This window comes from Protopterus annectens, chromosome 4.part0 (genome assembly GCF_019279795.1).
Source record: "Protopterus annectens isolate FY-2018-M chromosome 4.part0, PAN1.0, whole genome shotgun sequence".
Lineage (NCBI taxonomy): Eukaryota > Metazoa > Chordata > Ceratodontiformes > Protopteridae > Protopterus > Protopterus annectens.
The window spans coordinates 609,261,658-609,286,356 of NC_056733.1; the positions used below are offsets into that span (position 1 = coordinate 609,261,658).

Sequence of the window (24,699 nt, forward strand, 5' to 3'; positions counted from 1 at the left end):
ATCTGTAAGGTCTTTTGTGTGATTTATGTTATTTGTCTTTCCTCTTTTATGGACTGGAAATGATTACCATTGTGGCACTATGAAATTCTACCCAATCTTCAGACCTGCAGTCTTTGTACAAGTAGGGTTGAGTTAGGTACCACCACTTTTAAAACTATATTGGTGGGACAAGTGGCTGTGAACTTGTATCACATGTTTGGGAAGAGAATATATGTTGTGGAACTATTAACCATACCTCTCAATCTCAGAGCAAGAAATCTGGACAAGGCCAGAAAAATAATGTGGGAAAAAGGCCCAAGAATAGGGGCAGCCAAATTTTAATTAAATATTGCTGCTGTAAACTCAAACAGCTGCTAGAATAACAGGTTTTGAATTATTATGTATTTTCTGAGGAATATGAAGTCTGAAATTCAAATGTCTGCCATTATTTATTTAGTGACTTCAGTCTTCATTTTGGTATTCCACAATTCCAGGGGAGCAGGCGAGGTTACATATGCAAATTTTATGTTAATCATCGTCCCAATTTTTAGCCAGTTATACCTACTTTTCATGGGCCTTTGTCCAGATTTTTGATGTTTCCAGATCAAGATGTATGACAGAAATGCAGGTACATTGCCACACAATGCATTGGGGCCATTTTTTCTGATGCTTTGTGCTTCACAGGTTCACAGCAAGACAGATCTAGAGATGAGAGGAAGAGCAGATCATAGTGGAAGCAGAGGAAGAGTTATAGCCTGGGAAGATTTTACATGAGCAGGGCTGAACAAAGCCTGCAGCTTCTAGTCTTAGATGTAGAAGTGGTCTGAGTAGATCATGCAAGGTCATTCAATCATAAACAATTTAGTCAAAAATGTGTTATTTCTTGCAAAAAAGTGCCACATGTCGATGCTTGAGATATCCTCGAGTAACATAATCCTACCCATAGCTTTCTTTATTGATTCAACAATAACTCTTTACAAATACTTAGCATAAGTAACACCCCACTCTATGTAAACAGTGTATTAAGTTTGTACATATTTTGTGCAAAGTAATGCACTCCAAATGTTGGGCACAAAGTTACTTTTGCCAACAAATTTACTCTGTCATTTTACATATGTATTGATATCCTGTAACACAGATGAGCTTTCAACCTTGTATATTGAACTGAATCTGTTTACTGCTGCACCTATGCAATGTTGCATACTATTTATTTTTCACAGTGAAGTACATATCCAAGTACAGCAGCTTTACATATTCTGGGCTGTAGCTGAAATGTTCCCATTTTGATCGGTTCAATATCTCCATTAACAAATACATTAATACCTAAATAAATAGAATAACATGTACACAATTTTATCTGATGTCTGTGGTCCACACAGTGAAGGGGTGCTAGGCAAATACAACAAAAATAAAAGTCAACAAGGCGCAATGGTTCTACTGACCCCTGTAATACCATTTTTTATAGAAGCAGCTAAACACTGCTTAGTGGCAGATACTATAAACTGAGTCAGGTAGTAAGGTAGGTGAAACTGGACAACTGTTGCAGACCAAAGAATCAACAAAAAAGGACAACAAAATGTTTTTATTAAAAAAGAAAAGAAAAGCAGGTGTCACTTTTCTGAAGTCTGAAAAAAAATCTGCAAGTGGATAGCTAGATTCCAAAAGAAATAGAGACACCATCACCTGAGCTGTGGTGAGGAAAGAACCAGGAAGACTATTATCCACCTATACCTGGAGAATATGTCTAAGAGCACTAGGCACGTTACATGCAGACAACTAATATTCTGGTGTGCTATTTGCCTATAACACCTACTCAGTTTCATTACCAGCATTCTACACCTACACACAGCAGTCTCTAACCATCAACACAAAAATATAAAGCTAGAGAATAAGCACAGGTGACAAACATCCTCATTTCTGCAACAGTTGCAGTAAAAACTTAAAAAATAGAAAACTGACTCTAGAGAAATAAAAAATAATTCAAAATGTTACTATAAACAAGATATTACACTTGCCTCAGTAATTTGACATTATAGTATAAATAATTTTACACTATTTTACTGCTTTAGCAATTGTAGGTGGGTGATCTGTATGATACGTAAAACTTTACCTTCAATCTGTTGTATAGTTGCCTGGATATGATCAAGAAACTTCTGCATGTTCATGAGGAACTCATCTCTAATGCCCTGAATGCTGTGCGCCTCTGTAGGATGCTCTTTCTTTTTCTCTTGTTCTTGGTGATCAGCATCGTCCTTGAGTTCTCGCTTTGATACTACCACTTGTCTAGATGTTACTTCTTCACTTTTGTGTTGGTTATATGACAAGAGACGTAGATACACCTGTAACAAAGATATTATATATCTATAAAGCCTGTAATATTTTTATGACAGTGCAGGCAGCATATTTTGAGAGTCTGTTTGGTTGCTGAGCTCATTCTGAATAATAAAAAACACTGAACACTCACAAAGAGGGGAATTTTTTTTCTAAAGTTATTCAATAGTTCCCTAACCACCACTCTCTATATGTTATCTCCACTGTAAACTAATTCTTTCATTTAGGTATAGAAAATGAAGGTTATTTATTTATCATAACGTTATTTATTTATCATAACGTTAGATCCATTTTGTCTGATTTTTGTATGCTTCAAGCCTATTGGCTGTCATATCCGATGGGATCTGACCATGGAACCAGTCACAAAGCTTATTGGAACCAGAGCCCTGATTCCTCCCCTACCTATAATTCCCTAGGTTTTATCTCAAATGCTCAGACTGAATTTGCTCCTACTAGTTTGAAATATATAGCAGGCAAATATATCTAGGGGAAAAAAAACTTTCCAAATCAAAGGACATAATCTTGGTGATGTCAACTGGTTGATAAAAGGTAATTACAGTCTACTGTGACTGTGCACAGACAGGGAGCAGCATCCACACAGTCATCTCAAAGCCACAGGTGACAATTTGGAAGGGGAGAGTTTGAAGTGGACAAAAATTAGACAACATGGATCAAACATTATATTAAGTACATCATTTTCATATCCAGTGTTGTCTACTTTTGTCTGTTCAAACCTATGGACAGAATTCCAACCTATCAATCTGGATGGTATCAAGGAAGGATAGGAAAGACTGATCTGGACTGGGTGTTTCAACTTATAGTGAGACACAGAGGTGTGTACCATTGACCAAGTGGTTGCAGCACAGATGTCATCAATGGATAATTCTCTGTTGAAAGCCATCGAAGCAGAGACTGCTCTGGTTGAATATGCTTTTGGTTTATGTGGAAAGAGTACATGTTTCTTATGATGCACAAAGGAAATACAAATCAGAAAGCCATCTGGATAAAGTTAACTTTGGAAACTGACTTTCCCAGTTTTGGTTTGGCAAAGGAAATGAACGATCCTTTCTGAAATCTTTTGTCTTGTGGATTTTGAATCCGAGTTGTCTATGAACATTAACATGTGTAGTAAGTACTCTACTTTATTAGAGTACTTTGTAAAAAAAAACAGGAAGGTGTATTGATTGATTTAAAATAGCTTTAGATACCACCTTTAGGATAAAGATGCGTTAGTTTTGAGGGAAACTTTATCCTTGTGAAAAACTAGAAGGAGGCTTTCCTGAGAGGGCTTGTAGTTCTTGGAGCTATCTGGCTAAGATTACTGTGACCAGGAAAATTATTTTCCATGTGAGGAATTTTAAGTCTGCAGTGGAAGCAAGGTCAAAGTGGGCTGGGTTAAGGTTTTAACATAATTGTAATGTTCCTTGGGGCAGCTGGGTCTCTAATGGGAGGGCTCAGCAGGAAGGGACCTCTGAGGAAGGCTTTTGAGATGTTTAGGGATGCTGTTGACATGTCTTTGTGTCCAACATGAAAATTGGAAATTGCAGCCAATTCTACATTAATAGTTGCAAAGATGAAGCCTTGCTCAAATAGATCAGACACTAATTTGAATATGGAAGAAACTGGTGCTGAAACGTATCCAGACCTTTGGAGTAGGCCCAAATTGAAAATCTCTTCCATTTACTGTGGTAAATTTGCCTCATTGACAATTTCTGTGAGGAGGAAATAATATTGAATACTACTGTGGAAAGTCTGGCATCTCTGGCTATAGTTAAAATTGTAGAAACCATGCAGTTAATTTCATGGACTTCTGATCTGGAAGATGTAATATGGGCGGATAAGTTAATAGGTCTGTATACTGATCCAACATCCATGCATGATGTACTAAGAGGGGCCATAGGTAAGAAAACCATGTCGGTCAGGGTCAGATGGGGGCAATGAGGATTATTCTGGCTTTGCCCAGTCTTGCCTTCTGTATGAATTTGTTCATCAGTGGTAAAGGGGGAAAAGCATACAAGAAACCCAGGCACCAATTGTGGATTAGAGCTTTCCTCGGTGACTCTCCCTGTGGGGGGAGGGGGGTCAGAGCAACATTCCTGCTACATTTTTTGTTTGGATAGGAGGCAAAGAGGTCACAGCAAAGCTGGCCCCAGCAAATGAAAATTGTCCGTGTCACTGTAAGATTGAAAGACCACTCATGAGGAATCAATATTGTCCTGCTCAGTTTGTCCACAAGTACACTGGAGGACCCAGGATGTGCTCTGCTAACAAAATCATTGTGAAGATATCATCTATTACCAAACCATCATGGCTTCTTGACACAGGGGGCATGATTGAATTCCTCCCGGTTTGCTAATTTACCATACCACAGTCATGTTTTCATCTATATGTGTATCACTCCCTTGGGAGGAGGGTCTGTAATGCCTACAATGCTAGCAAGAATGCTCTCAGTTCCAAGGGACTGATGTGAAGATTGGCCTCTGTTTCTGACCTTAAACCTTGGACCATTTTCCCTTCGAAATGCCCCCACCTCCACCTGAGAAGGAATGCATCTGTGGTCACTGTCACGATAGGTGAACCATAGGAAAACGGCATCCCTCGGTCACAGACAGGGATGTGATCCACCAAGATATGCATATTTTTCAGACCTGTGTAATCCAAATTTTTGAAGGAGGAGGGTGTGCAGATTGAAACTATTGTACTGCTAAGGTCCACTGCAGCATTCTCATGAAATATCTGGTGATTAGAATCATTAAAACTGTGGATGCCATGAGACCCAAGAGATGTAGGATTAACCTTGCTGGTGGTGTCGGTTGGTGCAGGACTTCAGCTGTTAGCCAAAGGGACTGGGTTGAAGAAGGCTGACTATCTGAAGTCTGGTATTTAGATGGCATCCTATGAATTCTATACTCTGAGTTTGAGTCCGCAGACATTTTGGCAGGTTTAAGGAAATTTGTAACTTCAGAAGCAGCTATGCCTACGGCCCCTCTCTGTTATTACCTGTTTTTACTGCTTTTAATAGCTTGAATTGTTTGTTGCACTTGATTGTTTAAGTTTTACTTAAAAGTTAAACAACAGGCTAATACACTCAAGTGTACTAGCTTTTGATAGCAATTAGTCGAAAAACACAGCATTTATTGTATTTTCTGCCTATCTGAAAAAAAAAAAACTTGAAAAAAACAAAAAAAATACTCTTGTTTTCCATACTTTCCTAATAGTTTGTTCCAGTGATCAGATTTTGCTGATCCCTGGGCTTTGTCTTGGTTCCTGTGTTTTCTCCATTTTCCTTGTTTGGTCAAGGGGAAGTTTCTTTACTCACCAGTGAGGGTGGGGAGTACTGAGCTGCCTGTTTGTCCTCAGAGGAGTGGTTTAAAGCAGTAACTTGTAGTTTATTGGCCATTTTGGGTCATTTCCTGTCTTTTCCAGCCCCCTGCTATAAAGCACGCTTTGGCGGGCTTTAGCGCGATTTAGTGCGGAGTTGCTACAGGAGCACACAAGAGCAGCGGCGGTTAATCAAGGTTAAACTATTCGGGCTGCCTAAATTCCACTCTTCAAATTTTCCCTTAAAACAGCATTCCTTGAACTGTACTGCTGATCAAACCAGCGTATTCTATATCTAGAAAGTTCAGCTCTACTTGATTCTTAAGTAGACTATTCTTTATCTGTAAAGACTAGCACTTGCTCCTAAAGTATTTTATTCTTTGATATAGCACTTTTATTATACATAGTACCCCACTAGCCAAAATCCCTTTTCGATCGCCCACATCCCCCGGAGTCTTTTTAAAGTCCTTGTCTATTCCTTCTAGCATGTCGAGGGATCAGTTGCTAGTGTCCTCTCCTGCTCAGCTGGTGAATCTGGGAATATTGAGGCAATGTTACAATTGCCTCATGTACACGGACAACCCTCTCCTTCTTCCACAAAACACAAATACATGCGAGAGATGCAACTATATAGCCAAACTGGAGGCTGAGCTCTCTCAACACAGGACTGGCAAGACCAGACAGGAGGAGAAGATAACCTCACACACCACAAACCCAGTCTCACATAGTACTATCAATACTTCAAATCATACACATAAATACACAAAGACATACTCGGAGGCTCTGATCAAAAATCTACCAAAACAGCAGAGGCCACCAAAGCAGACACCCAAACATCTGCCACCTCAGGACACAACACATTCAACACATAGACCACATAGTCAGTGTGCCAAACAGTCATAGCCCTTAAGGCCAAATACAATGCCAGACACACTCGTCATTGGTGACTCCATAGTCAGACACACTGACGTCCCGCTCACCAGACTGAGTAAGGAGAAGGTCACAGTAAGCTGCCTGTCGGGCGCTAGAATCCGCCACATAACGCAAGCACTCAGGTCTCTCAACAGCAGGTACAAGTATGACTCTGTCATTGTCCACGCTGGTGTGAACGACCTGAGATGTACCTCCTTGGACTACATGAAAAGAGACATAGAGGAGCTCTCTGATTATGTAGCCCAGGCAGGTATGACCCTGACCTTGAGCAGTATCCTACCTTCACCTAGAATGATGCCACAATACAGTGATAAGATGATCAGCTTTAATAATTGGCTTAAATTTTGGTGTCATTCAAAGGGGATCCAATGTCTGTCTGCCTGGGATGACATGCTGGACAAGCCATGCTGCTTTGCAAGGGACGGCTTGCACCTGTCACCCCTGGGCTTCTGGATATTGGCAAAGGCTCTTGCCACCCCCATAGTGCCTTTTTTAGGCAAAGCTCAAATTCTAAACCTACCACCCTAGAACACAAAAAAGGAAAAAAACTAAGGGTAATGCTGCTCAATGCCAGAAGTCTCAATCTCAAGATGCATGCACTCGAGGCCCTTCTCAGTATGGAGAACATCGATGTTTGTGCTGTGACAGAAACCTGGTTCAAGGCTCCTGAGAGCACCCCAGCACTATCAGGTTTCACCTCATATCATGCGTTCCGGCCCCAAAAACCGGACAACACCAAGAAAGGAGGGGGGGTGTCCATATTCATAAAGGACACACACACCTCAAGGTTGGTGGCAACGCACGATGCATCGGAAACCATCCAGGTGCAATTAACCATAGGCAAGACTGCTCTGCAATTTGTAGCATGTTACAGGCCACCCTCTCAAACTCAGGAACCTCACATGGCCTTCCTGAAAACACTGGAGGGATAAATGTATCTCCAAATACCATCATACTAGGTGATTTCAACTACCCTAATATAGACTGGGAACACTATTCAAGCCCAAACACTCTAGCCCAAAGGTTCCTGGAGTTCATAAACTCAAATGCCATGGAACAACTCGTCACCATCCCCACAAGAGGAGAAAACATACTTGATCTCATCATCACGAACATGGGATCACAATGTTCAACACCGGAAGTATACCCCTCACTGGTGAGATCAGATCACAAACTAATCTCGCTGGAGGTCCTCATCCCGCCCCACCTGAAATAAATAGACCACAGTGAAAAACTTCTCAAAAGCCGACTTCACACTTCTAAAAACTAGTGTGGTCTCCTTTAAGTCCCCTGAGCCAGTGGTAAACATTACTCAAACCGCTGAATCACTTACAAATGCCTTCTACCAGCACCTACAGGACTGCATGGATCAGGCAATCCCAAACAAAACTAAGACTCTTTGTACCAAAGGCAAGCGTCCAGTCTGGTGGACCCCAGCCATAAACAAGCTCTACAACAAAAGGAGGAAGCTACTACAAGATAGAGCAAAATCCTTGAAAGGTAAGACACCTTTGATCATTATAAGTAAAAACTAAGAGCTCTCATAAAATCATCCAAGGCAAATTTTGAGAGAAAAATCGCCAAGGACTCAAAAGACAATCATAAGGCCTTCTTTAGCTATGTTAGAAACCTAGGAGGAAACTCCCAGATATGCTCGGAATTAGTTCAAAATGATGTGAAGATTACTGAACCTACACACATTGCCAACATACTGGCTGACAGGTTCAGTGCAAACTTCCCCCCTCCCCAAAAGGAGAGATATCTATACCAGAGGATTGTAGCCCCCAAACATCTCCAACGCCCAGGTGAGAACTGCTCTCTCCAAGGCAAAAAACACAGCATCCATGGGACCGGATGGTGTCCCCGGCTGTGTGCTCCACGAACTCAATGAGGAATTAAACCCGCAGTTAGGACAGCTGTTTAATCTTAGCCTCACCTCAGGATACGTACCCAAGGAGTGGCGCACAGCGACTGTGGTCCCACTTCATAAGGGCGGTGCCTCCACCGACCCTGGAAATTACCGTCCCATTAGCTTGACAAGCCTTATCTGCAAAGCCATGGAGAGGATCATAATGGAACTCATAAATAAAGACATAGGGAACTTGCAGACTTTGGATCCATCCCAGTTTGGCTTTGTCAAAGGCAGATCATGCCTCTTAAACTTGGTTGACTTTTTCAAAACAGTTACCAAAGCCATTGATGAGGGCAATGCAGTCCATACAGCCTACCTCGACCTGGCAAAGGCCTTTGACACAATACCCCACTCAGGTATCATTGAAAAACTCATCGGCTTAAATGTAAACCCATACATCACAAGATAGGTTGCAAACTGGCTAAGTGACAGAACCCACAGGGTCAGAGTTGCTGGCCCCATGTCAGACTCAAAGCCTGTCACAAGTGGTGTCCCACAGGGCTCAGTCCTGGGACCACTCTTGTTCAGCATCTACTTTTCTGAAGTACAAGCAAACACAGGAGGGTTATGGCTGACAAAGTTTGCAGATGACTGCAAACTGGGCGCCATAGTCGAAAACACATCTGACACAGATATCCTTCAGAAGGGCCTCACAGAAATGGATAACTGGTGCCAGAGCCATGGCCTAAAGTTAAACGCCAAGAAATGCATAGTCATACCCTTCAGGAAAAACAAGGTTACCCCTAGCTACCATATAGGTGGCAACCCACTGAGCACAGAAGAAGTCATCAGTGATCTGGGGACCCAGGTTGACAGTAACCTTTCGTTTGACACTCATGTTGCCAAAGTAGTTAGGAAAACCTTCTACATTGCCCACCTGATCATGAAAGGATTCACATCTAGATCTAGGGAGGTCATCGTCCCCCTGTACTCATCACTCATTAGACCAATGATTGAGTACAATGCCCCATTCGGAATGTATCTGACCCGACACCTGCAGCAGCTGGAAAGGCCCCAAAAGTTCCTCACCAAAAGGATAAAGGGTCTCAAAAATATGTCTTATGCTGCCAGACTGAAAGAACTCCAGCTCTATTCAGTCGCATACCGCTTGCTCAGAGGTGACCTGTGCCTGACATATAAGGCCATGTCAAACCCAGATTTGATGAATATGCTTCACCTCAAAAAATCTAGATCCCTCAGAACCACAAGGGCGGGAGACTTAAACCTTGACATGGTTATTAATAGAATGTGCTGGAGGGACAGATTCATCACCCAGAGACTCCCTATGCTGTGGAACAAAATCCCGGTACATGTGAGGCAGAGCACCTCGCTGGCCTTGTTCAAGAGGAATCTTGACCAATGGATGGGAGATCGCAGATATACCCCAGGGATTACTTCAGTGTCACTGCTTGACAGAGGCACAGCAAAATAATAGGCATAGTTTTCTTCAAACTAAAGGGGTGGCAAAAGCCACATAACTATGGGCTAGGCTTATAAATGCCCTTGGGCAGATAGCCTAGTATGAACCTATGAACCTATGAACCTATGGAGTACTTGATCCCTGTGTGTAACAAGAAGATGCCTGGTGTAGGCTGTGAGGAGCTAGCCAATTATCAAGCTATGGAAAGACTTGGATCCCCAGTATGTGCAGGTGCACAGCTACTACTTCCCTGTTCTTGGTGAACACCCTGGGGACTGTGGTGAGACCAAATGACAGTGCTCTGAACTGGAAATGACTGGCTTCTAGCCAAAAGCAGTGAAATCTCCTGGAGTACTTTGCTATTTTGATATGATAGTAACTACCCTGGAGATCTGTAGAGCAGATTCAATCATCCTTCCTCAGAAGAGACAAAATAGAATGAATTGTGACCATCCAGAATTTTGGCTGTCTGGTTTAGGTCACAGATCCAAAATGGGTCTGAGGTCCCTCGTCTTCTTTGGTACTAAAAAGAACCTGGAATAGACTCTGGCTTCTAACTGGGGGATCATCTGGATTACTCTTTTTTTTCTAGAAGATTTGAGATTTCTATGGCTGCTAAGATCCACTGACACGGTGGAAAATCAGTGACTTTCTTATTTTTCTGCAGTGGGAAAGAAAGGGAATATAATAGCCTCTGGATACCATCCTTAGCACCCATGAATGTGATGTTACTGTGTGTCAGCCTTGAGGGTGCAAAGTGAGACACCCGCCGACTACCTCAAGAGTGCAGCAGTCAGGCAAATGTTCAGCAGCATTGAAAGGTTTTCTCAAAGAAAGGGCAGTGAAAGCCTTGATTGTGTGGTCTGCCTCTGCCTCTTGGGTGCCATCCATTAAACTGACTCCCCCTCTGCCACGGGGATGTCTGTCACCTTGACATACATGGAAAGAACTCTGTGATTTGTGAAACCACATCTTCTTCCCCAATCTCTTGTTCTTAGAGAAAGTTCTTCAAAGGGTAGAGAATTGGGTGGTGTGAGGGACAAAGCCCCCCACCTAGTCTGATTATACATTCTGTGGTTTGATTTTATATTCCAGCAAATGTGCCCGCCACACTCCCCCTAACTATATATTCTAACTCCAGGGTCACACTACAGTGGGGGAACAGGGCATATACTTTTTACTTGCCATACAGTACTCTACAGACTGCCAGTGCTCATTGTCAGTGAAATGAGTTTTAGGTCAAATGAAGTTTATGTAATTTGGTCTCAGTCAAATGAATTTCGATCATATGAAAGCTAGGTCATATGAAGTAGACCCATATATATATATATATATATATATATATATATATATATATATATATATATACACACACACACACACACACACACACACACACACACACATACATACATATATATGCATATATGTATATATTTTGTGTGTGTATATTGATAAGAGTACTGAAAGATTAAAATCTCATGGTAGGAAAACAGCGTAACTATAAGACTGAAATATTCTAATGATTCAATGAAAGCCCTCTGCAAGTCTGACACATCCAACACATTCAAGTGGCAAATGAGATCTCAGCATTTGAGGTACAACCTATGGAATTATGGGTAGGGAAGGAGCCAGGGGTCTGGTTCTGAAAAGCCTCGAGACTGGTGCCGAGGTCGGATCCCATCAGATCAAACAACCAATGCATTTGAACGGACAAAAACAGACAACATTAGACCAATTCATTAATACTATAGTCACTCAGTGATATGTCCATAATGAAAGCATACCTGAAAAGTGAAAAAGCCTGGAATCAAAATACAGAAAAAGAAGTTATGTACTCACCATAACGTTCCATGTTTGTAGTCCGTCTCGCCCTTCATTCTTACATATGGGTTCGGAGCTGATCATCGGCTCCAACTCAACCTTTTTGCAAGCTCAAAGTCTTCTAGTTAGCTCATGGCTAGGTAGGTATCCCGTGGTGCACCAGTACAATCCCCAGATCTTGTTTGCTACTAACTATGCAGAAAGAACCCAATAATAAAAGGTCTCCACTTAATAAAAATGTTTCTGTCTCCAGATCCTTCCAGGATGGGGGTAGAAGGGTGGGTTCGTAAGAATGAAGGGCGAGATGGACTACAAACATGGAACATTATGGTGAGTACATAACTTCTTTATGTTCTGTAGTCCTATCTCACCTTCATTCTTACATATGGGACAGCATTCCTAGCACTTTATTCTTGGGTAGCTCACGGACAAATACTCCTGAGTACCATGGAACCAAAGGATGCTCTACCCCTAAAGGTCAAATCCAATTTGTAATGAGTAATAAATGTGTGAGGGGTAGCCCATGTTGCTACTGCACAGATATTATCAATTGGGACCTTGGCTTGAAAGGCTGCAGAAGTAGACTGAGATCTTGTGGAATGAGCCTTAATTTTAAAAGGTGAAGTCTTACCTTTAGAAGAATAAATGTAGGATATACAACTGGAGAACCAATTAGAGAGGGTCACTTTGGAAACCGGGAGACCTAATCTGGAATCGGAGAAGGAAACAAATAATTGGTCTGACTTCCTGAATTCCTTGGTCCGGTGTAAATAAAACCATAACTGTCTGTGAACGTCCAACTGATGACATCTGTATTCTGCTGCATTGGAATGATTAGGGAAGAACACCGGAAGCTCTATAGATTGGTTCAAGTTGTTATGGGAGCACACTGTGGGGACAAAGGATGGATTAGTACGAAGAGACCCTCTGTCAAATAAGGGTTTTTGACAGACAGTGTTTGTAACTCTGAAACTCTTCTAGCAGATGTAATTGCCACCAGAAACAAAGTCTTCCAAGACAGAAATTTCAAAGGAGATGAATGAGCTGGCTCAAAGGGTGGAGACGTTAATTTGGATAGAACAAAGTTCAAATCCCATGAAGCAACCAGTTCCTGAAAGGGAGGTCTCAACAAAGTGGCACCTTTAAGGAAGGTCTTGCACAATCTATGTGATATCAGACTGGAATCCTGTTGACCCAAATGGAAATTTGAAATTGCTACCAACTGAACCCTAACTGTGGCAGCAGCAGAGCCCTGGTGAAAAAGTTCAGACAAGAATTCCAATACCACCAGAACAGATGCAGTATAAGGGTCAACATTCCTTTCCTCAGCCTAGATAGAAAACCTTGTCCATTTGCTGTTGCATAACTTTCTAGTGGAGGGTTTATGGGAAGATGTAAGAATATGAGTCACAGATGGTGAAAAATCATGAAGCCTGACTAGGGATGGAACTGGAGCAACCAAGCTGTCAAATTGAGGGTGTGTAGGCTGGGATGAAGAGAGCCTGACATGTGCATCAATAGATCTGGCACTGGGACCAGAGTCCATGGATCGTCTAATAGGTGAGGCCCGAGGAAGGGGAACCAAACCTGACAAGGCCAGTAAGGAGTGATGAGGATCAATTTGCTTCCCAATAGTTTCGCTTTCTGAATAACCTTGGATATGAGAGGAAAGGGCAGGAAAGCATAAAGGAGACCCAGGGGTCAATCGTGAACAAGTGCGTCTCTTAGTGACTCCCCCGGAGGGGGGATGAGGGAGAAATAGCTACTGCATTTGGAGTTGATCGGGCTGGCAAAAAGATCGCAGCAAGGCTGTCCCAATCTGTGGAAACTCTGTTCCACTATTTCCTGCTTCAGAGACCACTCGTGAGGCATCAAGATTGCCCAGCTGAGTTTGTTGGCTATCACATTGGTTGTCCCTGGGATGTGTATTGCCACAAGAAAGCTCTGGGAAGATATCGCCCATTACCAAACCTGAATGGCCTCTCAACAGAGTGGATATGATCTGGTTCCGCCTTGTTTGAGATACCATACTACCGACATGTTGTCTGATTGTATTGCAATTGTCCCAAGAGGAAGAAGGTCGTGAAGTGCTTGCAATGCCAGGAGCACTGCCCTCATCTCTAGAACACTGATATGCAGGTGGGCCTTGTGATCTTACCATGTGCCTTGTACAGTCCTGCCTAGATAATATCCCCCCACCCTATCTGTGAGGCATCTGTGGTCACAGTGGCAATGGGTTGGTGAGGGAGGAATGGAGTGCCTGTAGTTAACTGGTTGGGTTGGATCCACCAACTGAGGTCGTTCTTGCAAGACTCTGTTAACAGAATGTGGTGATTTAGGAGCAGTTGTTGGAAGGACTACTAGGATAACAGAAGTCATTGAAGAATCCACATGTGTAGTCTGGCTACAGGTACTAGTAGTATGGTGGAAGCCATGGTCCCTAGAAGTTTCAGAGCAGTCTTTGCCTTGACTTTTCGGAGAGGGACAAGATGGTGAATTTGTTGTACAAGATTCTGTGCCCGTTCTACTGGAAGACGAGCCAACATGGCTACTGTGTCTATTTCTGCGCCTATAAAAATCAGAAATTGAGAGGGCGATAAGGCAGATTTTACCCAATTTATAATAATCCCCAACTGGGCACAAAGTTGAATAGTGGAGTCTCTGGTCGGAAGAAGTAGATGCCTGGTGGGGGCGGTCAGGAGCCAGTCATCCAGATACGGAAACACCTGGAATCCTAGACGTCTCAGGTGAGCTGTCACTACTGCCATACACTTGGTGAACACCCTGGGTGCTGTGGTGAGACCAAAGGTCAGAGCACGAAACTGGTAGTGACTGGCTCCCAGCCGGAAGCATAGATGACTCCTCGACTCTCTGTCCATTATTATGTGGTATTACACGTCTTTGAGGTCTATTGACCACATTCAAGTGTCTTTCCCTAATAAAGGCAGTATAGACTGCAGTGTCACCATCTGGAACTTGTCCTTCTTTATGGATTTGTTTAATTTGTTGAGGCCCAAGATGGGCCTCCAGTCCCTTGTATGTTTTGGCACTAAAAAGAAACTGGAGTAAGTTCCAAATCCTACTTGATCTACAGGGACAGTTTGGATGACTCTGTTTGCGAGCAACTTGTTCACTTCTACAGTTGATTGATCCCTGTGATTGGGTGGAACATCCAGGATCCTCTTGGGGATATGAGGTGGAAGAGAAAAGTGTATGGAGTAACCTCTGGTGATAATTCTTTGTACCCATCTGTCTCGAGTGATACTTTGCCAGGCTTCCGGATACAAAGAAATGTGACCCCGACCGATCCCCAGAAGCATAGTCAGGCCCCACATCAGAAGCACTGATAGGGCCGGCCCAGAAACAAATGATGGCCTCCTTGGTTTTGTGGTCCGCCCCTGCCCTAGGGCGACATCTACCATTCACTCCTCCTCCTTTGCCTCTGAAGAAGGAGTCACCCTGTGCATCCTGGACAAATCTCTGGGACTTCTTGAACCACATTTTACCACTGCTCTGACCCTTGGGATATGGTCTAGAGGGGACGGTAAAACATACTCCCATGGCAGAGAGTGTTTTCCCTTCTTGCTGAGTGTGTCCTTTACCGTAGGTCCAAACAATGAAGAACTGTCAAAGGGGGCATTGGTAAAAGTAGAGTTGAACGGCTCTGCAAAATTACACAATCGCATCCATGATTGCCTCCTTAGGGAAACTCCTGAACCCGCTGCCCTGCTCACTCCATCGGCTGCATAAGAGATCAGGCTCATGGACAAGTTAACAATGGAATTCAAGGTGGACAGATGAGCAGACATGTTATCAGGAACTCCTTCAGTGGATGTACCTTGTTGAATCTCTCCTAACTCCTTAAGGAGATCTCTCTGAAGCCTTGTAAAGTGTGTTAGGTAGTTCAGCGATCTGAGAGTGAATGCTGCTGATGAAAAGATACGCTTCCTGTATCTGTCCATCGTTCGAGACTCCTTATTCGGTGGATGGACAGGAGAAGAAGTTTCCGGTAGTTCCTTCTTAGTGGCCACCGCCGCCACCACCATAGCATCTACAGGAACACCCTTTGACAAAAATTCCTTCTCCTTGGGGGCTGACAGAAATTTATTATGTCTCCTGGGGACTGGCTCCATGGCACAGGAGTCTCCCAAACCTTCCGGCTAACAAGCTCCAACAGTTCATCAAAAGGTGGAGACATCCAAGAGGCTGAAGGTTGAGACTCGAAAGTCTTCAGGTACACTGACTCCTCATCAAAAGGGGTAACAGTGGGCCAGCCGCACCTCAGCTTAAGGATCTCAAGTCAACGAAAGAGACATCATCAGAGGATGACTTGGGGGACCCTTCTAAATCCTCGAGGTCAGTGTTGGAGGTAAGAGACTCATCCTGGGGTTCTACATGTTTCCTCTTGCATGTCCTCTTCCATGGGAGATCCTCGGAAGGGCATTCTGGGGAGGTCTCGAAAGAGTGGGGGCCACCAGCTGGAGGCTCCTGAGGCTGCAGTTCTCTGCTGTACAGAGAGGGAGTAGGTGCTGAGACGGAAGTAGGTGCCCAAGGGGGAAGAGTGTCGGTACCCCTGGGTGGAGCTGATGATCGGGACAGCATGCTCATCATCTCGAAGGCTGACCTCCCTGGCTCCGAAGACCTCCCCAGCTCCGAGGAGACAGAGGATGCCATCGGCTCCAGAGCCATCAGCTCCGAGATAGATGTAGGGTCCAAGTTCACCCTAGCCAACGCACCGAGAGGGAGGCTCAGAACCGAAGAGGTCTGGTTCCAGGCGTCCCTGTCGGGGCCAACTGAGGAGCTTCGGCTCCTAGACACCACGGACGTCACTGAAGGTGTTGGAACAGAAATTTGGCTCAGAGACAACCTCAGGGTGAGCTGGAACCATGGGTTCCACCAGTGGTACCAAGCACTCCGGCTCCGAAAGCCAAGCATGGCTCAGAGGAGGAATCACAGAAGGGATAATGGACTCAAGTGGCTCCAGAACCAAGTGGGTCAGAGCCAACAGAATTTTCGGTAAGGCAGATGACTTCAGGAGTCTCAGCACTACTCTCTCTACATCTTCTTCCGATAAGCTCCTGGAAGATCTGGAGGACAGTGTGGGAGATCTAGACCTCTGTAGTATAGGGGACCTTAGTGTAGGGGAGACCAACAAAGGATTTGTAGACTGGCTCCGATGTCTGCTATCAGTGGTCGGCTCCGAACTGCCTGGTGCCAACACTGTAGTCATAGTAGCAGTATCCTCGATCAGTTCCGAACTCAGTGGAGCCGAGGAGGAAAAAGACTTGTCAGGTTTGGAAATTTTGGGAGGTGGTTCTGATGCAACAGTCGGTGCTGGGGAATGCCTCTTAGAAGGTTTTGACTTGTCTTTCCTGGAACGATGCGATTTAGAAGAGGAAGACAAGCTGGCCAACTCTTCCTCAAAAGAGGGCTTAAAGAGACCTTTTAGTATCAGTTTATTCTTTCTCTCCTGCAATACCCTGGCACTAAATGAGTGACAAAATAGACACGTTTCTTGTAAATGGATGGCCCCGAGACAGTAAACTCAGTTACTGTGGCCATCGGTAATGGACATCTTCTGCGAGCATTTCACACACTTTTTAAACCCAGAGGGTTTATGAGCTTTAACCTCCTTAGACATCTCACTGAAGATGAAGCCAAAGAGACACAGTCAAATACACAGAAAGAGGACTAGGTCTGCTAACTTAAATGGGCCTAGCCCTTTACGCACCAGCAATCACAACCACGAGGACTAGGTCCTCTAACTCAAACGGGCCTAGTCCTGGGTAGAAAGGGAAGGGAGGAACCTAGGTCCTCTAACTAAAACAGACCTAGAAGTGGACAGAGGTCAGAAATAACAAATTTAGTAACTCGCACACACACAACAGAAAAAGTCTCTATATAATAACTAAGCCTTATAAGAGATAAGGGTTGAAAAATCAGAAACCCTAATCAGCTAAGGCAAATACGGCAAAAACTATGCAGACTATTCCGCAAAAAACTAGCTAAAGCTAACAACACAGCACACTAGAACACTAAATAGCTAAGCTGCACAGAATACTAAACACACAAGTTAAACAAGCAAATGCACCTAGGACACTAAATATTAAATTACCGACATCTGAACTACTAGAAAAAAAAACACTAAGGGAAAAACGCCCAGAAAGAAACTAACTGGCACACAGGATACCAATGAGAACAACAAGGCCAATGGCCAACCAGTTCTCAACAATAATTATCTAAACCGGAAAAAATATACTGTAAATGGCTAAACTATCTAAATTATAGGAAACAACACTTGTAAATGTTATATAAATCTATCTAAAGCTGAAAATCGCACAAAATAGCAAAAAATTTAGCAAAATGTGTTAGACTTAGCCACAGCCAAGAAGAAGCACATCCAAACTTGTCGACACGGCAAACGAGATCTGGGGATTGTACTGGTGCACCATAGGATACCTACCGAGCCACAAGTCAACTAGAAGACTTTCAGCTTGCAAAAAGGCCGAGTTGGAGCCAAGGATCAGCTCCGAACCCATATGTAAGAATGAAGGCGATAGGACTACAGAACATCCAAGTGCTTTGAGACAGTAGTGGTAAACTCTGCAGTACTAAGCTACCTTACAGATAACACACCAGTACACGTGCGCACAGACACACCCTCGACCCAAAAAAGTGTTTCCCATGAAACTGTTACTTATCATAAAAAAGGGTACAAAATAAAATTGAAATGTTACTGTCCCTTTACTTTTACTACCTCACTCATCAAAACTCCCATATCATACCCCAACCCATTGCTACTTATTTTACCATAAGAATGTAAATAGTACTATGTCATTACAGTTGTCTTCTAATAAAAAAAGAAGTTATGTTCTTACCATAACGTTCCATCTGTGTTGTCGATCTTCACTCATTTTTCACTGTTGGGTTTCAGTTCCGACCCTCGGAACTGACTCGGCCATTATATCAAACTCGTGCAGCCAGAAACTCTCAAGCCAAGACTACCCATACTGCCTCTCTTCCCCTCCCCTCAGATCGAGTTTGCCCACACAGAGTAGAAAATGATGGAAGTTTTGTCTGAGCAACAACCTCACTAGGATCCCAGGACTAGTTCCGAACCTCCAGGAGTCTTAAGAGATGGAAGGTGGTTGGGATGTCAAGAATGAATGAAGATCGACACCACAATTGGACCATTATAGTAAGAACATAACTTCTTTATCTGATGTTGTCAATCTTCATTCATTCTTGACTGTTGAGTCCCTAGCTAATTCAGACCTTGGAAGGCCCTAAGGAAGGATATTCCTGAGTACCACAGAGCCAAAGGATGCCTTTCCCCTGGAGACCATATCCAATTTGTAATGAATAATAAAGGTATGGGGAGTAGCCCGAGTTGTGGCTGCACATATGTCATCCATAGATGCTCTGGAATGAAAGGCTACTGAAGTGGAAACACCCTAACTTTTATTGTTAAGTGCAGCTTATTTTGTTGATAAATACAAGTGATGCAATCACTCAACCATTTTCAGAGAGTAACTTTCAAAACTGGTTTGCCTAGTCTAGGGTCTGAAAAGGACAGGAACAATTGGTCCGATTTTCTAAAAGATTTTGTTCTGTCCAAGTAAATACATTTGTTGGATGTACACAGACAATTATATAAACAATATTCTCCCATGTTTGAGAAATTCAGAAAGAAACCTGGTAGATCAATGGACTGATTAATATTGAAATCCGACACTACTTTAGGCAAATAGGAGGGATTAGTTCTGAGTGATACTCTCTCATTGTGAAAAATGATATACAGGTATTTTACACACAGAGCCTGCAATTCTGAGATTCTCCTGGCCAATGTGATACCTACTAGGAAAAGAGTTTTCCAAAATAAAAATTTGATATCACAGGTGGCTGCTGGCTCGAAAGGCTGATGGACCAAACTTTGTAAAACCAACGTTAAATTCCAAGGTGGAATGGGCTCTTTGAAAGGTGGTTTCAAATGTAAAGCTGCCTTAAGAAAGGTTTTACAGAGACAGTGGGGCTTCAAGGAAAGGTCATCGAAACCATTACAGAAATTTGAAATAGCAGATAAATGAACTCTTAGAAGCAGAGGCTCCCAATTGTAATGTTGTTGTTCTTCTTCTTTCAGCTTTTCCCGGTTAGGGGTCGCCACAGCGGAACTCCGGTCTGCTAATGATTGGCAGTAGATTTGTATGGTGCCAAGGTGCCAGCTCGATGCCCAACCTTCAATGAAGGCACGCACATTCACGCATGTCTTTTGAATGCCACTCGACTGCGGGGAGGACATGCAGACTCCACACAGAAGGCACTCCAGTTGAGAATCGAACTGGAGAACCTCTTGCTGTGAGGTGATAACGCTACCGCTGTACCACCATGGCTCTTAGAAGTAGAGGCTCCCAATTTGAATGCTGTTCTTCTTCTTCTTTCAGCTTTTCTCGGTTAGGGGTCACCACAGCGGAACTCCACCCGCTAATGAATGGCAGTAGATTTTTACAGTGCCGAGGTGCCAGCTCAACGTTCAACCTTCAACGAAGGCACGCCCATTCATGCATGTCTTTTGAATGCCACTCGACCGCAGGGAGGACATGCAGACTCCACACAGAAGGTGCTCCAGTCGAGAATCGAACGGGAGAACCTCTTGCTGTGAGGCGACAATGCTACCGAGGCTTCCAATTGGAATAAGATGGTTAAATATCACAAGACCTCGTCGATCGAGGCTGAAAAAGGATCAGTACACTTTTCATTTGACCAATGCACAAATCTCTTCCATTTGCTAAGATAAAGTTTTCTGCTGGATGGTTTATGAGAAGCCAGAAGTATCTTTTGTACTGGGGAAGATAAGTTATTTTGCCTGGCAATTACTCTCAGTTCAGAAACCAAGCAGTCAGCTTGAGATTTTGTAGGTTGGGATGGACCAGGCCCTGCGGATGAGACAACAGGTCTGGGGTTGGATCCAGAATCCATGGACAGTAAATTAACTGAGGCCAGAGAAAGGGAAATCAGGCTAGATGGGGCCAATAACGTCCAAAGAGAATCACTTTGTCTCTCAACCATTGGGCTTTCTTTAGAAATTGGGAAATTAGGGAGATTGCTGGAAAGGCATAAAGAAGTCCCAGGGGCCAACTGTGGAGAAGAGCATCTCTCGGGGACTCCCGCTGCTGCATTTGTGCTTTGTGGGAGAGGCAAACATATCACAGCAAGGCTGACCCCATCAACGAAACATCTTCGCCGCAACATTGGGATTGAGAGACCACTCGTGAGGCAGGAGAATGCATCTGCTCAGTTTGTCCGTAATCACGCTGGAGTTCCCTAGAATGTGCATTGCTATCAGAAAGCGGGTGGAGACGATCACCCATTGCCAAACTCTTAGGGCTTCCTGACAAAGAGGGTAGGATCTGGTTCCTCCCTGTTTGTTGCTGTACCAGACTACTGACATGTTGTCCAACTGAATAGCAACTGACCCTGAAGGGAGGGAAGACTGGAATGCTTGCAACACTAAGAGCACTCCCCTTAGTTCTAGGATATTGATATGCAAATTGGCTTCTGTAGGGGACAAAGTGCCGTGGACGATCTTTCCCTGAAAATTCCCCCCCACCACACTATCTGGGATGCGTCTCTGGTCACTATGGCTTTAGGCTGAGATGGGGAAAAGAGGCGGCTCCATAATTTGTCTTCTGGCTTCATCCACCAATATAATTCCTGCTTGCACCAGTTGGTTATTCGGATTGGGTGGGAAATTGGATGAGTTAACATTGACCACTGTGACACCAGAAGCCATTGAAGTAGCTTCATGTAGTATCTCGCCAGAGGAACTAAGGTGATTGCCGCTGCCATGGACCCAAGGAGCTGTCAGACCTGTTGAGCCAGAACTTTGTCTTGAGAGAGTATCACTTGTATTTGTAACCTCATCTTCTCTAGTCTGTGAAGACAAAGAGCAGCCATGCAGGATTTTGTGTTTAGTCTTATTCCGGTGAATTCTATGTCCTGTGTGGGGGATAGCTTTGACTTTTTGTTGTTGATTGAGATGTCCAAGAACTCTGCAAGCCTCAAAACGGAGTCCAAGGTGGAAAGCAGCAGATGCCTGGTGGGGGCAGTAAGGAGCCAGTTATCTTGAGTAAAATCTGGATCCTATTTGGTCTGGTGGGACTGTTTGGATGACTTTTTTTTTGAAGCAGCTTTGTATTTCAAGTGCTGTTATATCCCTCTGACTGGGTGGAACATTGTGGATTTGTGTTTGTGGTCTGGGACAAAGATTGACAGGGATATGGTAACCTCTGGTTAATACTGTCTGACCCAAGAATAAAGAAGTTATGTACTTACCATAATGTTCTAGGTTTGTTGTCCTCTCTTGCCCTTCTTTCTTACTGGATGGGTTCGGAGCCGATATTCTGCTCTGAATCAGCCAATACAGTAGCTTGAAGTCTCTGACTTGGCTCGTGGCTCAATACCTATCCCATAATGTATTGCAGTAACACCCAGATCTTGTTTGCTGCTAGCCATAAAGGGAATGTATATTCTTATTCACAAAACCTGAAAAAAATATAAGAGGAAAAACAACTAATTTCAGAGGAACTCTCTCAATAGGAGGAAAGAAAAAAACTCTCATCAGAGTTCTCTAGGAGCCTTGGCTGGAGGATGGAGGGAGGGACGTAAGAAAGAAGGGCAAGAGAGGACAACAAACATGGAACATTATGGTAAGTACATAACTTCTTTATGTTATGTTGTCCCTCTCGCCTTCTTTCTTACTGGATGGGACAGCGTCCCTACCACAATCTTCCTGGGTGGCTTACGGGAGTACACCTTTAAGCACTGTGGACCCAAATGAAGCTCTGTCCCTGGAGGCCAAATCTAACTTGTAATGAGTAATAAAAGTATGAGGCCTGGCCCATGTAGCAGCTGCACAAATGCTGCCAATAGATAATCTAGCATAGTAAGCAGAGGATGTTGTTAGAGATCTAGTTGAGTGGCCTTTGATTTTGAAAGGTAAACTTCTATTGTTTGAAGTGTATATATAAAGGTAATACAACTGGTAAGCCAATTTGAAAGTGTAACTTTTGAGACTGGCTTGCCTCGAGTTTCTTGAGAGAAGGAAATAAATAGCTGGTCTGTTTTCCTGAAATCTTTGGTTCCATGTAAATAAAATCTCAGTTGTCTATGTGCATCTAACTTATGTAGTTTGTATTCTGCCTTGTTGGTATGATTAGGAAAGAAAACAAAGTTCAATAGACTGGTTCAGATTGGATTGTGAGCAGACTTTTGGCATGAAAGATAGATTAGTCCTCAAGGATACTCGATCCTTATGAAAGATTAGGTATGGTGGCTTAATTGATAGACCTTGCAACTCCGAGTCTCTTCGTGCAGATGTAATGACCACTAACAAAGATGGTCTTCCAGGAGAGAAACTGGATTACATGAAGAAGCAGGCACAAAAGGGGGTAAAGTTGGGTAATTAAGAACGAAATTTAGGTCCCAAGGTGAGAGAGGTTCTTTGATGGGAGGTCTCAACAAACAAGTTCCTTTTAAAAAGGCTTTACACAGCCTGTGTGACATGAGATTAGGAGTGTAATCACTGATATGATAATTGGAAATTGCAACTAATTGGACTTTAATTGTAGCTGCAGCAGAGCCTTGCTGAAAAAGTTCTGCCAGGAATTCTAAAATTGAACTAATAGAGGCATATAAGGGATCTATGTTTCTCACTCTTGCCCAGTAGGAGAATCTCTTCCATTTGCTGGAATATATTTTTCTGGTGGAAGCCTTATGAGAAGAGACCAAAATATATTTAACTACTGGAGTAAAATTTTGAAGCCCGACTATGGAAGTGGAGCAGCCAAGCTGTCAAATTGAAGTCTGGAGAGAAGGATGAAGTGCAGCTGACACATGAGTCAGAAGGTCTGGGACTAGATCCAGAGCCCATGGCTTCTCCTGAAGATGAGGCCAGAGGAAGGGGAACCAAATCGGACGAGGCCAATATAGAGCAATGAGAATTAGCCTGCTTCCCAAGACCTTGGCTTTCTGAATGACTTTGGGAATTAGCGGAAAGGAAGGGAAGGCATACAGTAGTCCTGAGGGCCAATCATGGATGAGTGTGTCTCTTGGTGTCTTCTCCACTGGGGGGATTAGGGCAAAGTAGCTGCTGCATTTTGTATCCAGGGGAGTTACAAATAGGTCGCAGCAAGGCTAGTCCCAAGTTCAGAAAATCTTGTCTGCTATGCTCTGTTTCAGTGACCACTCATGAGGCATCAAAATAGACCTGCTGAGCTTGTCGGCTATCACGTTGGATTTCCCCGGGATATACGTTGCTACCAGAAAACATTGGAAAGAGCTTGCCCTTGCCATACTCTCAGCACCTCTCAACAAAGGGGGTATGACCTGGTTCCTCCTTGTTTGTTTATGTACCAGACGACTGACATGTTTTCTGACTGGATTGCAATCGTTCCTAGTGGAAGAGAGTCCTGAAGTGCTTGCAATGCCAGAAACATCGCTCTCATCTCTAGAACACTGATGTGCAACTGAGCCTCGTGTTCTTGCCATGTGCCTTGGACTGTTCTTCCCAGATAATACCCCCCTCCCACCCTATCTGAGAAGCATCTGTGGTCACAGTAGCAACAGGTTGTTGTGGAACAAAGGGTCTTCTGATGGTCACATGATCAGACTGGAGCCACCAGAGGAAATGTCTCTTGCATGAATCCGTTATCGTTATCTGATGGGACATAGGAAGTTCTTGTAGAGACCATTGCACAAAAAGAAACTACTGAAGGATTCTCATGTGCATCCTGGCTAGAGGGACTAGAGTAATGGTTGATGCTATGGTTACAAGAAGTGTTAAGGCTACTTTTGCTTTTACCTTGCTCCTGGGAAGAAGGTCGACTATTTGCTGTCTGAGGACAGAGACTCTGTCAGGCGGAAGGCAAGCCATCATGGAAATGGTGTCTAGATCTGCGCCGATTAATATAATATGTTGACA

The 24,699-nt window shown here is 43.5% G+C and overlaps 1 protein-coding gene across 1 annotated transcript in view; it reads right to left on the reverse strand.

Moving 5' to 3' along the window:
* Positions 1-24,699, reverse strand: part of DNAH10 (dynein axonemal heavy chain 10) — a 5,879,077-nt gene that overhangs the window by 5,540,628 nt on the left and 313,750 nt on the right. Inside the window, exon 7 of the mRNA XM_044069759.1 lies at positions 2,090-2,318. Within this exon, the coding sequence (XP_043925694.1) occupies positions 2,090-2,318 (229 nt within the window). The remainder of the gene's footprint in view (positions 1-2,089; positions 2,319-24,699) is intronic.